Source organism: Rhinoraja longicauda, chromosome 3, assembly GCF_053455715.1.
Source record: "Rhinoraja longicauda isolate Sanriku21f chromosome 3, sRhiLon1.1, whole genome shotgun sequence".
Classification (NCBI taxonomy): Eukaryota; Metazoa; Chordata; class Chondrichthyes; order Rajiformes; family Arhynchobatidae; genus Rhinoraja; species Rhinoraja longicauda.
This window is the reverse complement of record NC_135955.1, coordinates 27281838-27296928: the sequence shown is the minus strand read 5'-3', so window position 1 is coordinate 27296928 and position 15091 is coordinate 27281838. Positions and strand designations below refer to the sequence as shown.

At 42.3% G+C, this 15091-nt stretch overlaps 1 protein-coding gene across 2 annotated transcripts in view; it reads right to left on the bottom strand.

Annotated features, from left to right (window-relative positions):
- Positions 1-15091, bottom strand: part of svep1 (sushi, von Willebrand factor type A, EGF and pentraxin domain containing 1) — a 136879-nt gene that overhangs the window by 2990 nt on the left and 118798 nt on the right. For both annotated transcript variants that reach the window (XM_078395097.1, XM_078395092.1), the window contains 4 exons: positions 12690-12845; positions 8402-8465; positions 5022-5192; positions 3508-3603 (listed from right to left, as the gene is read on the bottom strand). In XM_078395097.1, the coding sequence (XP_078251223.1) occupies positions 3508-3603; positions 5022-5192; positions 8402-8465; positions 12690-12845 (487 nt within the window). The remainder of the gene's footprint in view (positions 1-3507; positions 3604-5021; positions 5193-8401; positions 8466-12689; positions 12846-15091) is intronic.

Below are 15091 nucleotides of genomic sequence, written 5' to 3'. Positions count from 1 at the left end.
ATCCTTTTCATCCAGACAACTCTAAGAAATAAAATTAGAGTGTATTTCTCGATATAACATGCCTTGTTTCTTAGAATTGCTGTAATGAACTGCAATAGAAGTCATGATTAAGAGCTGATAGGTGGAAAAGGTGGGAAAATGTTTCGGAGTCCCTAGCATATCAGAAAACACTGATAACAGGAGTGGAAAGATGGGAATTCAGGGACCTGGCAGCCTGCCCTCTTACCACCACTGCATCTGGCTGACAGCAGAGTAGGAGCTAATAGATTCTTAATGTCGAGACCAGTGAATTGGCCATGCCAAAGACAGCCCTTTAAAGTAACTATCAGATAACTCGCTCACTACTTGTTCCCCACAGCAATTGGTCTTCCTTTTGAACTATTTATCCATTATCTCTTGACAGGTACTATTGAATTCCATTTTCATTGCTATTTTCAGGCATTTCATTTCAGGTCACAACAGCTCACTGCGCAAACCCGCTCTTGTCTTTTGTCACTCCGATTAACCTCGATTTAACCTGAAATCTGCAATCTCTCTAACCATATCATGTCATAAGTTTAAATATCAAGTCTTTTAATCTAATTTTCTTTAAATATTCTCTCACCTAAGAGGCCTAACATTTTTGATCTGCTTGTATAACTGAAGTCTTACATCCCTGTTGTTGTGTGTTAGACTTCATTTTTTAAAAAGATAAGGATTGTGCAAATCAGGGCTGATAAATAGCAAGTGATATTTGCATTTGCACAAGTACCAGGTCTTGATCATCTCCACTGAGAGTCAGATCTATCACCCTAACATGCAGTTAATAGTCTAGACTGTTTCTACAGTATATTCTATGCAAAGACCTCCTCCTCCAAATAGAACAAGTATATTGGAGCTGCAGAGGTACATCCCTACCTGCACATTGTCAGATCATCCAGAATGGGAAACATACAGTGCCCTCCATAATGTTTGGGACAAAGACCCATCATTTATTTATTTGCCTCTGTACTCCACTATTTGAGATTTGTAATGGAAAAAAACCACATGTGGTTAAAGTGCCCATTGTCATATTTTATTAAAGGCCATTTTTATACACTTTGGTTTCACCATGTAGAAATTACAACTGTGTTTATACATAGTCCCCCCATTTCCGGGCACCATAATGTTTGTGACACATGGTTTCACAGGTGTTTGTAATTGCTCAGGTGTGTTTAATTGCCTCCTTAATGCAGGTATAAGAGAGCTCTTTATTAAAATCACCTTCACTGGGACTAAACCCCGTTTGCCCAACAGCCTTGTGGGAATACCTTCACCAGAAGGACTGCAACTGGCTAAATTTTGGCTTGCCAGTATTCTCCAGGTCACGAAAAATAAATCAAAGACGGTCCGGAGGATTTTACATTCAAGAAGTTTTAGTTTAAAAAAAATCTGCTTTGACGTTTTTCAAAAGAATTGTTTACATCAAATTTGAGAGCACTGGTTCATTCAGCTCATGGTGGTGCATCAAAAAGTTGGACTAACTCTCCAAGCCCAATTGATTTAGGCAAGTATTTCTTCTGAATCAACATAATCAGAAATAGGCAAGTTACCCCTCGGTGGGATAAATTTCATCTACCACTACTTCTAAGGCAAGCAGGAATCTGTACTAGGCCTGGTGTGTTAATCTAGATTTATGATCACCATCGATTCAAACACAAGTTATCTGGTCACTTTCATACTGCTGTGCAAGAATTGCCCATTATGGTTCCATCCTTACAACACGTTTGAAATGTATTTCCTTGGCGGAAACTCAATTCAAGGTGCCCTGAAAGAAGCCACAGAAATACACATCCTTTTTACTGCATGTCACAGAGAAAATTAGTTAAGTTACTTTGTCAGACACGATACAAGGAAGGTTGGAGACAGGACATGCTGAAATGTACAGCACAATGAAATCTATGACTAGTAAATCACAGAAAAGAGTAATGGTTCTCAAAAGAGGAACTGTGCTTTTCAATTTGTGCTACTGGAATGATTCACGACCAATTTTGGGTGTGATTCCTGACACAGTATGTCAGACAGACAGGCATCTGAAAATTGACAAAGTGCCACGCGTGCATTTCTTCAAAGAAGCATATTTTTTTCTTATCAAACATTTGCTTAAGGTAGCTACAGTAGTTGGTAGCTTGGAGAGATGGGGTGAGAGAGGACAGGGGATTAAAGTGGGGGAGATATTAGGGACAAGAGTTAGGGGCTAGAGGACAGGGTGTTTGAAGGGAGTGGAGAGAGGAGATAGTAAGAGAGCAAGCAAGAAACGGCAGGTGGGTGCAGGAATGAATGTGATCCAGATGGGAAAGCAAGCGATGCCCTCCACTCTCTGCGTAGACCCAGTCACTTTCTTGATCGTCTCTGTTCCTCCCCCATTGGGTCTAGACTTCCCTCATCTGGTCACCTGGTCAGCATTCCGCCTGTGACATTGTTATGCTGGCTGAAATTAAGGACCCAGTCTCTCTTCACTTTCCACTCACTTTTTGGTCAATAAACCCATTAACAAAACATTAGCTTGACACAATGTCCCACCAGGCAGCAAGGTTCTTAACCATGGGGCACTATGTTTGGGCGAATGTGAGCCCAGTCACCTGGTGACATCATTCTCAGTACTTGCTAAAGGACCAATTCTCTGCCAGTGAAGTTACGTGGAAAGTCCTGATGCAGCCAGAAAGACCCAAGTATGGGGTGAGATCAGACGACTCAGAGTTCACTCTGAAGGCCTCAGAGAGGCAGCAATGTCCACAATGAGAGAGACTCTGGGTCAAACCTGGAGAGTTTGCAGGATATGCCTGTGATATGTCCATGGTGGGCAAGTGTAAAACCAAACTCAGTGTGGGGACTGGAATACTCAGGCAATCTGAAACCACTGAGCAAATGGGACAGCACTCACGGGAAGGTAAAAAGAAACAAAACACCATGAGCAAACACCTAATGGTTTGTAGGTTAATTGGTCATTGGTTTCTGTAAATTGCCCTGGTGCGTATGGAGTGGATGAGAAAGTGGGATAACATAGAACTACGGTGAATATGTAATCAATGGTCAGCAGTGTCGAAAGGCCTGTTTCCACACTATATCTAAAACTAAAGTAAACCTGGGAAAGGCCACCCACCTGAAATGTTAATTCTACTTCTCTGCCCACAGACACCTGAGCTACTGATTAGTTCCAGCATTAACAGTTGATTGGAAGGAGAAAGATGGGCAGTCTGCATGTGACCATTATTAGAGTTAACTGCATTTTATATGTGACCTCTAAATTGACAGACAGTTGAATTGGAGACCCAAGAGGCTGCAGATGTTGGAATCGTGAGTAAAAAAACAAAGTGATGGAAGAACTCAGCAGGCCACGCAGCAGCTGTGGAGGGAGATGGACAGAAAAGGTTTCATGCCTGGACCATTCTTCAAACTGATGATATGGCCCTGGCTGCAACAGTGCAGTCTTGCATTTGGTGCATCGCTCCCTCGTGCAAGAGAATGAGTCATTCAGGCAATACCTACGTGTTTCACAGAATCGCCCCATCCATCCTTCTGAGCAGGTGCAGGTGTTTGGTCTGCTGCAAATTCCACCATTCTGGCAAGGAAACCTGCAAACCGCTGGAAGAACAGAAACAGCAATTAACGTGAAGCTCGGAGAAATTATGAATTGGTTACACTCCAGTTAACTCATTATTCCACTGTTCTGGGTAGTACTGGAAATGGTAAGGACGTACATTCATTTATAGAACACTAGCTTCAGTAGATAACTACCTTATGATGAAGTGTGTGAATCTAATAACGACAGCTAAGTTAAAACAATGTTCTTTTAGGTGAAAAAATGTCCCTTCAAAGAGTCACAGGTAAGTTGAGGTGCTCCAGCCAATATGTATCTCACAAACAATGTTATTAACATGAAACAGTGGCTTTCACTTGCTGTAATTGGGAGCAGCTTATGAAAATTGTAATTAAAGCATAAATTAAAGCATTTACTCTATATTACTCTGTAATAAAGTACAATGTAGAAACAAGGAACTGCAGATGCTGCTTTGCCAAAAAAGACACAGAGTGCTGGAATATCTCAGCAGGTCTGGCAACATCCTTAGAGAAAATGAATAGGTGTGTTGGACTGATTGTGGTGGGAAGGATGAGGGGGGAGAGAGAGCTGGAGGAGGGGTAGAGGCTGTGGATACAGGTGGGGTTGGGGGGGGGGGGGGGGGTGGTTGGCAGTAGTTTTGGACAAAGACCAGAGATGTAAAGACAAAAAGAGATATTCTGGGTTTATGAAGGGTGCTAGCAGAAAGCAAGGTCCTCTTTTCTGTCTTTCTCACTGCACCATCTCCTGGCACCACTCATTGCATATGGTTTTGGATGGGGAATAAAGGATTTGGACCTAATAATGGTCTCCCTGTCTATCGTGTGACCACTGTGACTTAATCCAGAAACCAAAAATGAAAGCTCCTGATGTCGTGACACAGGCTGCCAATAGAGAGAGACTGCTTTGATGGCACTGATCCCATGGATCAGCGTGTGAATGTTGTGCTGGTTTGTGGGCAGCAGCCAATGTGTAAAATGTGCAGACACAAGGAACTGCAGAAGCTAGTTAACAAAAAAAGACACAAAGTGCTGGAGTAACCCAGCAAGTGGCAGCAGCCCTGAAGGACATGGATAGATGATGTTTCTGCTCCATGTACTCCAGAAATGCTGCCTGACCCTGTAAATTGTGCAGGTTTGGTTTTAACATCTCTTAGAGGAGGTACATCGAAATCACACTTTCATAAAACAAGGATCTCCAAATTTTGATTTTCTTTTGGAGACACCAAATTTGGCGTCGGTACGAATCTCAATGTATATTTAGTGCACCATAAAATGGTTCAATCCAACTTCTGGATATGAGAAAGAGAGAGGGAGGTGGTGGCTGGGAAGGAAGAAAGAAAGAGGTAGTAGGAAGAAAGAGAGAGTGAGAGAGAGATGCAACTGTTAAATAATGAATTGCAACCACCAAGCACTGGGCAGTTCGGAACAGAAACTTTCACAACCTCGGCAAATGGGTGGAGTGCTCCATGTTCCGTTCTGCAGGCAGCTACTTGTTCTGGGCCCATCGAGCATGTATCCATTGTAACAGGAGTATGTTGCTACATCTCCCATGTGGTGTTGCATTCCACGCACAAACCCATTCAGAATTTGTACTGGGTCTCCACAGGATATCTCTAGTTTATTTGTAAAGGAAGAGAAAAGGATAATAATTACATGTAACATCTTGAGGAGTAAAACAACGCATTTTTACAGTGTCTTTCATGAACACCGAAATTTTTTCAAAATACTTTATTGCAAAATAGCTGCAATGCAGAAAAATGTAGCTCAATGATTATTGCACTCTCTATGCCCATGCCCTCACTTCAAAGAATATATTTATCGTGGTCCAGTCTTGGATGAACAGATCTGCTTGGAGATTCAGCATGCTAGACTTTGAGGTGCATTTGTAGACATGACTAATGCTAGGGGAACACCTCACACACATATGGTGTTAGCGGTTTCAACATGCACTTACCTTGCTGCTGTTTGGTGGGATTCTACTGTACTTCACTTGGTTGCCTATACATCTACTGCTTTGACAACACTTCAAAATCAACACTCTTCTCAAAGTTGTCTCAGAGATGCTGTAAAAGCTGCTTTATAAAGGCAAGTCATTTTATTTGTGTTTTTTAGTTAACTGGCATAGCCTAATATATGGATTCCATTGCGTAACTTGGATTGCAAAACACAAAACAAATAAGGAACTGCTCTGTTGCAATCTCAAAATTATAAACAGAAAGTTTTGGAAATACTCAGTAGGTGAGGCTTTATTGGTGGAAAGAAACGAGAGGTAATGTTTCAGGTCTTTGACCTACTGAGTTTTCCAGCATTTTTGTATTTCCTCTGAATTACAATCTTCCACTGTCAGATGACCTGGAACGTGTTGTTTAGACTGGTTCTACAGGGTTGCAAGTGAGAAGGGTTTGGTGACAGGCCTATTGAAAGGACTGGGACCAGAATGGAGCCAAAGGCATTCTCAACAGAAAATGCAATGGTTGCATTGATAGTCATAGCGACAGTCAATGCAATCCGCCAGTATGTATTCAACAGAACTACAAACAAAGAGGGAACAAATCTGATACATCATGAAACATCACTCTTGCATAAGACTGGGATACACTTGCACAGACTACAATTACATATACTGCATGTCATACGTTTCCTTTCTGCCCCCAACTGACACTATTTCTTCTCCACCAAACCCACCTACTGCCTTGCTCTGATGCCTCTGACATTTGCCAAGCTAAACCAATCTCCTGCCTGCATGTGATCAAGATCCCACCATTCCCCGTATATCCATGTGCCAATCCAAAAGCTTCATAAATGCTGCTATTGTACCTGCCTTCACCACCATCACAGATGGAAAGTCCAGGCACCCAGCACTCTCTGTGCAAAATGTTTCCCTGACATTGCCCCTCTCACCTTAAAGCTTTGCCCTCTAGTTTTTGACATTTCCACCCTGTGAAAAAGGCTCTCTACCCCATCTATGCCTCTCATAATTGTGTACACTTCTATCAGGTCTCCCCTCAGCCTCTAGTGCTCCAGAGAAAACAATCCAGATATCCTTCTTCACATCCTCCAGACAAGACAGCTATGATGGGCGGCACGGTAGCGCAGCGGTAGAGTTGCTGCTTTACAGCGAATGCAGCGCCGGAGACTCAGGTTCGATCCTGACTACGGGTGCTGCAATGTAAGGAGTTTGTACGTTCTCCCCGTGACCTGCGTGGGTTTTCTCCGAGATCTTCGGTTTCCTCCCACACTCCAAAGACGTACAGGTATGTAGGTTAATTTGACTGGGTAAATGTAAAAAATTGTCCCTAGTGGGTGTAGGATAGTGTTAATGTGCGGGGATCGCTGGCGGCGCGGACTTGGTGGGCCGAAAAGGCCTGTTTCCGCGCTGTATATATATGATATGATATGATATGAACAAACCTCCACCACTCTCAACCACTATTTGTATGTCCATTTTCCTTTCTCTCTACATTATTACATACATTCTCCTTGTTTTCTCCAGCTCTTCCTATTCTCTGCAATTTAAAATGCTTGTTTTCATAACTTTCAAGTTCTGATGAAAGATCACTGACCAAAACATCAAATCTCATCCTCTCTCCACAGATGCTGACAGACCTGCTGAGCATATCCACCATTTTCTGTATTTGTTTCCAGTCTGGCTCACTTTCTTCACCAAGAAAAATCTATAGGCAAACTCTCCATATAGCAGGTACCCAGTTCCCTCAGTACCAGACCACAATATGGCTACCAATGTGATTGCTGAATCTCCTATGTTCTCCCAAACCTTGTCACGTATAAAATACTTTTCCATCTCCTCATCGCATTATGCTCACTCACGATCCTATGCTCTACTCCTTGCAGTAGATGCATGACTAATTGGCTGACAGAGGTGAATCCGTTACATTGCATTAGTGAATTGAATCTATCCTGAATAATATAGCACAGCAGAAGACTGGCCTGCTACATCTATTCAGACTTTGTCTGAAATTATCATGGAATAACCATGTAATAACAGTCTGCCCCATTTCCAAGTTAGTAAACTCTATTCACTCCTCACAACATAGTCTCCTCAGAACATGACAGGCCAAATATGGGTTAGATTATTTTTTAGTTTCAGAAATACAACATAGAAACAAGCCATTCGGCCCACTGAGACCACGCCAACCATCGATTCCTGTTTGCACTAGCTCTATGTTATCCCACGTTCTCATCTGCACCCCAAACACTAGGGTCAATTTACAGAGGACACTTTACCTACAAACTCGTACGTCTTAGGGATGTGGGAGGAAACTGGAGCACCTAAACGAAACCCAAGCAGTTACAGGGAGAACATGCAAACTTCACCTAGCCAGCACCTGAGGTCAGGATCGAACCTGGGCCTCTGTGGCAGTGTGGCATCAGTTCCACTAGCCGTGCCACTATGCCGCACTATCTGAAGAATATCTCTACCAAATTGACCGTGAGGTTCTGCTGGCCTCACAGTTCTCTGTCTGCCTCACACTATCATCTCTCTCCTCAGCTTCCTTTCCAGTTTTCATGAAGCTTAATCCAAACTCAAGAAACAGCACTTCATGCCTCGATTGGGCACATTGTTTCATGCAATCAATAATTTTAAAGAACGATTCAGCTATTCTCATGTGAAGACGTGTGTTTTGGTTCCTTACTTATCCTATTGCTAACTTCTTTCACCTTGAATCATTGCTTCATATATCATTTAATTTCTTGTACATTCTATCTCATGTCCTGCATTCTACCTCAAAGTTGCATAGTGGATGAGCGAGCTGCCCTGAAAGAGTCACCCACTGGGAGTTTATTGATCGGAATTACTTACTCCCACAGGAAACCTGGGTACCATTCCATGTCCCGTCCTTCTGGCAGAATCTCTCCAAGCTGCCCTAAGGTGAAAAGAAAGAGCAATAACTGGAAAAATGAGGGACCCAGAAGCAATATCCTGCACCTCTGGAATTGACACTCTTTGCTGATGCCTAATTTGTTTCTGCAGTCTCAAGTCAGTGCCCCTGTGACCACCTGGATTCTTTGTGACAATCCTGTGGAGTAAGGTATGTCAGTGGAGCATTTCCAAACTATTACTTTCCATTACTGCAATAGTCCCTCCCAGATTCATATTTTTAACTCTTTCTTTAAAGGCACCATTTAAAAATTCCTAATCAGGGTTCTGATCAGGGCCATTTTTACAGCATTATAGGCCCCCGGGCAAAGCAGTGTACTGGGGCCCCTACCGTTACCCTCCCCACCCCCCTTTCCCTACCAGCCCCCCCTGTCGTGCCGGCGAAAAGCACTTACCGAAAAGCACTTAGCGATGGACTTAGGGTGCTACATTGTTGCGAAAAGCACTTACAGATCGCTGTGAGAAGCACTTAGGGATGGAAAAGCAAAGCACTTAGGGAGCTAATTGTTGCGAAACAGATCGCTGTGAGAAGCACTTAGGGACCGAAAATGTTGCGAAAAAAGCACTTATTGAACCTACATTTTTAAAGTAGTATTTATTTATTGCAGGTCACTTAACATACACAGATCAGCATGGGGCCCCTATGCTCGTGGGGCCCCGGGCAAGTGCCCATCAGGCCCATGCGTTAAGACGGCCCTGGTTCTGATAACCTGTCCCGATCTTTAGTTTATTTTATTATTGTGATGTGTGCCAAGGTACAGTGAAAAGCTTTTGTTTTAACCATAGCATCCAGTCAGAGTAAAGACTATAGATGATGCAAACAAGCCCTTCACAGTGTTCAGATAAAGGATAAAGGGTATGAGGTTTATTGCGGGATAAAGTCCAGTAAAGTCCAATAATTCGAAGGTCTCCAATTAGGTAGATTAGGTCAGGACCCCTCTCTAGTTGGAGAGAGGATGGTTCAATCGCCTGATAACAGCTGGGAAGAAACGGTCTCTGAAACTGGAGAAATGCGTTTTCAAACTTCTGTACCTCTTGCCTGATGGGAGAGGGGAGGAGAGCGGGTGATTGGGGTGAGACTCATCCTTGATTATGCTGCTGGCCTTGTTGAGGCAGCGTGAAGTGTTGATGGAGTCAATGGAAGGGAGGTTGGTTTGTGGGGTGGTTGGGGCTGTGTCCACGAACCTCCACAATTTCTTGCGGTCTTGGATGGAGCTGCTCCCAATCCATGCTGTGATGCATCCCGTTAAATGCTTTCTCGGGCACACCTGCAGAGGTTCGTGAGGGTTGTTAGGGACATGCCAAACTTCCTCAGCCTTCTAAGGAAGTAGAGGCATTGGTGTGCTTTATTGTTCATTGATTCAATGTGGTGGGTCCAGGACAAATTGCTGATGAATTTGAGGGCAGTGTGAAAGTTAGTGGTGAAGTTAATGAAGTCCACGAATTCTGCATGGGTGCAGGAGGCAGTCCCGATGCAGTCATTGATGTAGCAGAGAAAGAGTTAGGGGACAGGGGTGGTATACATCTGGAACTAAGACTGTTCGACATAACCAACAAAAAGGCAGGTCTTGTTGGGGCCCATGCGAGTGACCATGGCTACAACTTTAACTTGGAGAAAGTGAGAGGATGCTGAGAGTCATACAGCGTGGAAACAGGCTCTTCGGCCCAACTTGTCCACACCGACCGAGATGCCCCATCCATACCTTTCTCTTTGAGGCTTGCTGTCAACTACTGACGATAGTGTGCCCGTAAAACGCTCTGAGATTTTAAAAATTATATTAAAAATACAATGTAACTGTAAAGTCATGAGATTACAGGTCCTTCCTATGTTATGATAGGGTATCCATTTTTAACCTAACTTCGCACAAATCAGTAAAATGCAGTCACACAGCAGAAGATGCCTGCACTTCCGAATCAGCTGTCAAATCCATCATGCAGGTTTGCCAAATGCTTGCTCATATGTTTTTGGCTGTTCATTAGTCAGGCATTCATAAGTTGGGGAGGACCTGTCTGCCTGTATTTTCTCCTCTGTGCTTTGCTTCTCAGGAAGTAAACACTTATTGAGAGAGAGGTGGGAGGGAGGTGACAGGGAGAATATTGAATTATAACTGAAACAAAGAACTGCAGATGCTGGTTTACCAAGGAAAGACACAAAATGCTGGAGTAACTCAGTGGGTCAGGTAGCATCCCTGGAGAACATGTATACGTAACGGTTTGGGTTGGGAATCTTTTCAGACCAGAGTAGCATTATGGTTAACCAGCCAGCACATGCTTGTTGCCGTCTTTCCATGCCCATCAATTTTGTAAGTGCATGAGTGGCACCAATAGAGTAACTGACCTTATCATGGAGTAATACTGGAATGTCTTGAAGTTGTGAAAAGGGTAATGTAAATAAAAGGCTTTTAATCAAAGTCTTTTCATCTTGGAAGATAGTTGGGTGGCCTGGTCAAGCAATCTATGCACTAAACTCAATGGTAATGGCTTGAGTTTTCATCCTCGATTCCACAAATATTGATCTTGCAGAGTGATTCATTCCAGTCTTGTCACATGGATGGGGAGCTGGGAATGTTGGGGTTGTGAGACTGCTGGGAGTGGGGGGTGGGGTTGCAACAACATAGAAGAGCGAGGGTCCTGATCACTTTCTTATCTTTCCAGGTCAGAGGGTCCAGCACAGGAGTGGGGAAGTCAGTGCAGAGATAGGCAGAAACCAATTAAACAGTGGTGAAATAATCTTGCAAGAGGATTTACATCTCAATCCATAAACTATTGGTTAATGTGTTTTTCTTTGTTAGAGAAAGAATAAAAATGACAAGCTTTTCCACACTGAGGGTGGTGGGTATGTAGAACGAGCTTCCGGGTGAGTGACAGAAGCAGGTACAATTACAATCTTTAAAGAACAATTGAACAGGTACATGGCAAGATTGAGAGTGTTACGGAGCCAAATGAAGGCAACTGGGATTAGAACAGAGGCAATTTGGTCAGCAGGGGTGAGTTTGGGCATGCAGTATAACTCTAAGAATTTATTCATCTAAATCACCCATTAGCTGTAACTTGGCGGCATAGAAACATAGAAAAATAGGTACAGGAATAGGCCATTTGGCCCTTCGAGCCAGCACTGCCATTCAATATGATCATGGCTGATCATCTAAAATCAATACCCCGTTCCTACTTTTTCGCCATATCCCTTGATTCTTTTAGCCCTAAAACTAAATCTAACTCTCTCTTGAAAACATCCAGTGAATTGGCCTCCATTGCCTTCTGTGGCAGAGAATTCCACAGATTCACAACTCTCTGGGTGAAGAAGATTTTCCTCATCTCAGTCCTAAATGGCCTACCCCTTATTCTTATTCTTAAACTGTGACCCCTGGTTCTGGACTCCCCCAATATTGGGATTTTTTTTCCTGCATCTAGCCAGTCCAATCCTTTAAAAAATGTGTTTGTTTCTATAAGATCCCCTCTCATCCTTCTAAATTCCAGTGAATACAAGCCCAGTCAATCCATTCTTTCATCATATGTCAGTCCAGCCATCCCGGGAATTAACCTGGTGAACATACGCTGCACTCCCTCAATAGCAATAATGTCCTTCCTCAAATTAGGAGACCAAAATTGCACACAATACTCCAGGTGTGGTCTCACCAGGGCTCTGTACAACTGCAGTAGGACCTCTTTGCCCCTATACTCAAATCCTCTTGCTATGAAGGCCAACATTCCATTTGTCTTCTTCACTGCCTGCTGTACCTGCATGCTATCTTTCAGTTACTGATGTACAAGCACCCCCAGGTCTCGTTGCACCTCCTTTTCCTAATCTGACACCATTCAGATAATAATCGGCCTTCCTGTTCTTGCCACCAAAGTGGATAACTTCACATTTATCCACATTATACAGTATCTGCCATGCATTTGCCCACTCACCCAACCTATCCAAGACACCCTGCAGCCTCATAGCATCCTCATAGAATGTGCAAAATGCCTAAAGACTGTACTTCAATTTTAGTCTCAATTAGATGTATAAAGAGGAATAAAAATTAAACAAAAAGCCTGCAAGTATGGCCTAACTTGTTAAGGTGTTTCCTTTAGTTTCTGAGTAAAGTGAATTTTTTTGGCTATTGAAAAATATAATCCTTTAGGAATTGGTCTTGCTTAAAACTAGGAAGAGGAGCAACAAAATTTGAACAAAGACATATTATACGATCACAGCACTAAATGATACCTGTAATTTATAGCCGATGTCACACTGATATATCACGCTGGCTTTATATTGATAGCTTGTTCCTTTAACTGAGCCATGCACAGGGGGAAGTGGTTCTTCACAGGGTACAGGGGAACACAAAATATCAGAAATTGGTGGAATCCACGACCCATTCATCTGAAAGATCAGAAAGTAGATTAGTAGTGATAAATACAGAATCCAAATGAAAGTTGGTTATGTTAAAAATAAACTTTTTGGCCCAAGAATAACTGTGCCTACATTTTGATTTATCACTATTCTTATAAATTATGAACAGGTTTAAGCATGTTCATAATTTTAATAGAATTTCTCTTTTACATGAATCTCTCTACGTGTAATGTGGGAGGTTCAATCTGTTACTTAACATAACAAACCAGTCACATAACAATGTGCCCAGAATACACTTACATAGGAAATGCTATACATCGACCTCAGAAAGCAATATGCGAATTGGCAAGCTCAAAACGTAGTCACAAAATGCTGTCAGTTGCTTGTCAAATGCTATATAATTGAATAAACAAGCACATTTCTGACTTAATAGCAGTGACTGTGCTTCATTTAGCTGCAAAACACTTTCAGATATCTTGGAATGATGAAGTGCTAAAAAAGATGCTGTCTGCCCTTTTCTCATAAACATAGAAACATATAAAACATGTCAGGCCTTTGTTACTCTGTGAGTACCTGTGGAAGTCCATACAGTACAAGGACTAATTCATTTAAGCCACTTCTCATTTCTATAAAACAAACTGTTAATCATTAAAATGCTATAAGCGTGTGCAAAATAAACTACTCCACTGAATCAAAAATAGTGCAGAAACTTGCTGCCAACACTCCAGGAGGCTACAACCTCATTTTTTCAACTGTACTAGCTTTGTCAATGGCATGACACTTAGGAATTTCACTGCAACCTCAGCCCAAATATTTCTGCAACTTAAAAAAAAATGAAGACTTTAATATTTTAACATGTTAACACAAGTATTTGCCATGGTTCAATCAGTAATATTTCCAACAGCGAAACTTGGATACAGCGGAAATTAGGGTCAATAATACTTCCTAAGGAACACTTGATCAAAGAGTGCTTATTCTAACTCCAACGGCATGGAATACACTATTCATAATTTTTTAGGAAAATAACTGCAGATGCTGGTTCAAATTGAAGGTAGACACAAAATGCTGGAGTAACTCAGCGGGTCAGGCAGCATCTCAGGAGAGAAGGAATGGGTAACGTTTCGGGTCGAGACCCTTCTTCAGACTGATCATAATATTTATGTGTAGTTGGGCCTGTCAAACATTTAACTCCATGCAGGGACCCTTCAGGGCCAATAGATACACAGTGCAGTGTTTAAATATCATGGCATATGAGGGAGCCTTCACAAAATTGTCATTCATCTTATATAGCTCAGCCCAGCTGATATCAAGACCATGAATATACTGAGATCAGTGGCATGTGTGGCTTTACTTGATATAGCAAGAAGTCTGATGTGCGCATTTTTCTGTTGGTCATCATGACAGGTGTCTACGTCAAAGTTATGGGATTAGTGCAGGAAAGAGGTGCTGATGTAAATGATCAGCTATGATCTTATTGAATGATACAGCAGGCACAGGGGGCTGAAAGGTTTACTCCTGCATCAACTTCATCTCTTCTAAGGTGGCAAGATACAACCTGGTATGAGTTAAATAAAGAAATGTGAATTTACCACCAGCCATCCATCAGCCACTGAGGCAATCACTGCATCGACAAGGAAACAGTTTGGTCAAGAACCACTGAAACATGAAACTGGCACTGATGAAAGCCAGTCAGCCAGCATGGGATGCAACAACTGCAGACTCTTCCACATGAGGCAGGTGGTGGCTGACTGGTTGAAAAAGTGCTCCAATTAGTCCCATGATCTAATCTTTTCACACAGCTCTGCAAAATGTTCACCTTCAGGTGTTCATCAAATTGCTTTTCAAGATGTTATAATTGAATAAGACATTGCATTTCCAGAGCATTTTGCAGATCACCAAGAATTTCAGAACAAAAAAAAATCCCTCTCCTTCCCCAAGCTCTTTTGCTTTAAATGGCTTTAATGAATTATTTCTTTTCTGTGGCACATTTTGTTAAAGCATTGTATGCAAAGGTACTCAGCAAAAGATCAACATTCTCGTGCTGGTTAATTAAATTATCCATGCCTGCTATTCACTTTGAGTCACCTGCTCTTATCTCAGTTCGGAGCACAGTCCTAGGAAGAGATACCAGACAAGAATATTCAAGGATCTGCTCATGATTCCTTGAAGAAATAAAACTCCTGGGAATCAGCAGTTCCTGATTGCTCAAAGCGGAGATAAAACATTTGGGATGGTATTGAGAGCATTAAATATGTGCAACAGAAGCACATAAAGCC